The sequence below is a fragment of the Plasmodium reichenowi genome, assembly GCF_001601855.1.
Source record: "Plasmodium reichenowi strain SY57 chromosome Unknown, whole genome shotgun sequence".
Taxonomy (NCBI): Eukaryota; Apicomplexa; class Aconoidasida; order Haemosporida; family Plasmodiidae; genus Plasmodium; species Plasmodium reichenowi.
The window spans coordinates 1-2188 of record NW_017962494.1 but is presented as its reverse complement, the minus strand read 5'-3'; the positions used below and the strand labels follow the sequence as shown (position 1 = coordinate 2188).

Here is a 2188-nt window from a genome sequence, read left to right as displayed (position 1 = left end):
TATTATATTAATTATATGTATTAGTATAGTCAAAAAATGGATATGATATAAATATGATTATTCTAATACAATTATAATGATTATATATTATATTGTTATTTTATAATAATGCTTATTGTAAGATTAGGTTAATCCATGCTTATTATATTATAATGTATTGATATAAGGATATATTGCGTTAAAAACATTTTGGTGATTAGTATATTAAAAAAATTAAAAATATATATAAATATAAAAAAAGTTTTTTACTAATTTAATGTTTGAAGGATTTGTATTTATAACATATAATATATTAATTAATATATGAATTGATATCTATATATATATATATATATATATATATATAAACAACATCAAAATAGAAATTAGTGGAAAAAAGAATTATGTTTATGTTGATAAAAATTATTTTATTTTTATTTGTTTGTTTTTTTTTTTTTTTTCTTTTTTTTGGCAATTCTCTCCTAGGCGTTTATTTATTTAATGTAATTTTTCTGCTGTCGTATTTTTTTTAGTGTTCTGTTTTATATATATTATGTATTTATTATATTTTATCCACTTTTTGTATTTATTATATTCTGGCATTTTTAATAATATATAAAAAGTACATAAGCATATATGAAATATATAAATTAATAGATACATACATATATATATATAATATTATAGGTTTTTGTAGGTAATATATTTGTCAAAATAGAAATATTTATTTATATTAATTATTTTATCATATAAATATAGACTGATTTTTTTTGTATGAATAATATGTTTCCTACAATTAATAAATATTATTAACGTCATATATATTTTTTTATGTTTTATTATATAACATTTAATATGAAGTATTATATAAGTATAAATAAATATACATATATGTCATATTTTATTTTCCCAAGCAATTACATATACTACACTTATGAGTTTAGTATTTAATGTATATATTTAAAAATATATGATTTATTAAAGAATAAAAGTCCCCCAAAAAAAAAAAAAAAAAATTAACATAATAAATAATCAATATAATTGACACATAACAAAATACACTATATATGTATAAAAACGTAATACATATAAAAATAATATAGTTATTTATAGTGGGAAAAAAAACATGGTACATTCAAAGAAAAACAGTACATGTACCAAACATCCTACCAACATCAAAATACCAAACACATAATATCTATTCTTTTAATAATTTGATATATTGTAGTTTTTTTTTTCATTTTTTTTCTTCTACGATAACGTAAAATTAAATAAATTATAATCATAACCAAAACTATAACTATAACTACAATTGCAACAAGAGAAGCTATTATAGCAGTTGTTAAAGCATTAGTAGTAGGTATCTCTGCATTTAATGCTTTTTTTTCAGCCAGTTGAGCACTATACTTAGCATTGTCTGCAATTCCTGATGCACTCTGTAAAAATGTATCTGTTTTCTGATAACTTGCAGCTTTACAAAATGTATACGTAGGATTAAGTCCATTTTCGCCCATTGAAGTTTTTACTTGCTGAATAAAATTAACATATGTCGTTCCATTAGCATAATTTGCTGAATTAATCAAATTATCTATTTTGGAAACCCCAATTAATTTATATAGACCAGAAAAGTCTTTTAAACTTTCAATCCCCCATTTAACACCTGCTTCAATACCCTTTTGTATAGCCATTTGGGTAACATAATTTGTCCATGCGGCATATCCTACACCACAGACCAAACCCCACCCTGGGGAAATACCACCTCCTAATACACTTGCAAATCCTAAACATCCTTTTTCAACTTTATCTGCTAAGGATTTTTCGCAAATACACGTTTGAATGGCGTTACTTTGTATATCCGTGTGTAATGTGGTTAACTTTTGTGCCATTTGTTTTTCTAATTTATCTTTTAAAATAATTTTTTGGATTTCTTTATCACGTTCTTCTTTACTTTTTTGGCGTGTAGTTTTCATACGGTCGTCATATTCGTGAAACCTTTCTGATGTACGATCCTCAAATTGTTGCATTGTCTTTTTCATCTCTGGAATGCTGTCATAATTTGCGGGTGCTTATAATTCACACTCGGATAATAACCTCGTAGTTGGTGTATGAAGTGTAGTGTTTTTATGGTTCCTTTGATTATGTTCCTATAAATAATGTAATATATGTATGTTATAATTAGTTGTTTATTATTTTATATATTTGTAATAAA

At 22.9% G+C, this 2188-nt stretch overlaps 1 pseudogene across 1 annotated transcript; it reads right to left on the bottom strand.

The window, feature by feature from the left end:
* Positions 1–1154: 1154 nt before the first annotated feature.
* PRSY57_0028100 (rifin) lies at positions 1155–2123 on the bottom strand (annotated as a pseudogene; the record flags this gene model as incomplete). The annotated part of the gene is made up of 1 exon: positions 1155–2123. A coding segment is annotated over one exon (969 nt), but the record flags the coding sequence as incomplete, so codon positions are not given.
* Between the last annotated feature and the right edge of the window lie 65 nt (positions 2124–2188).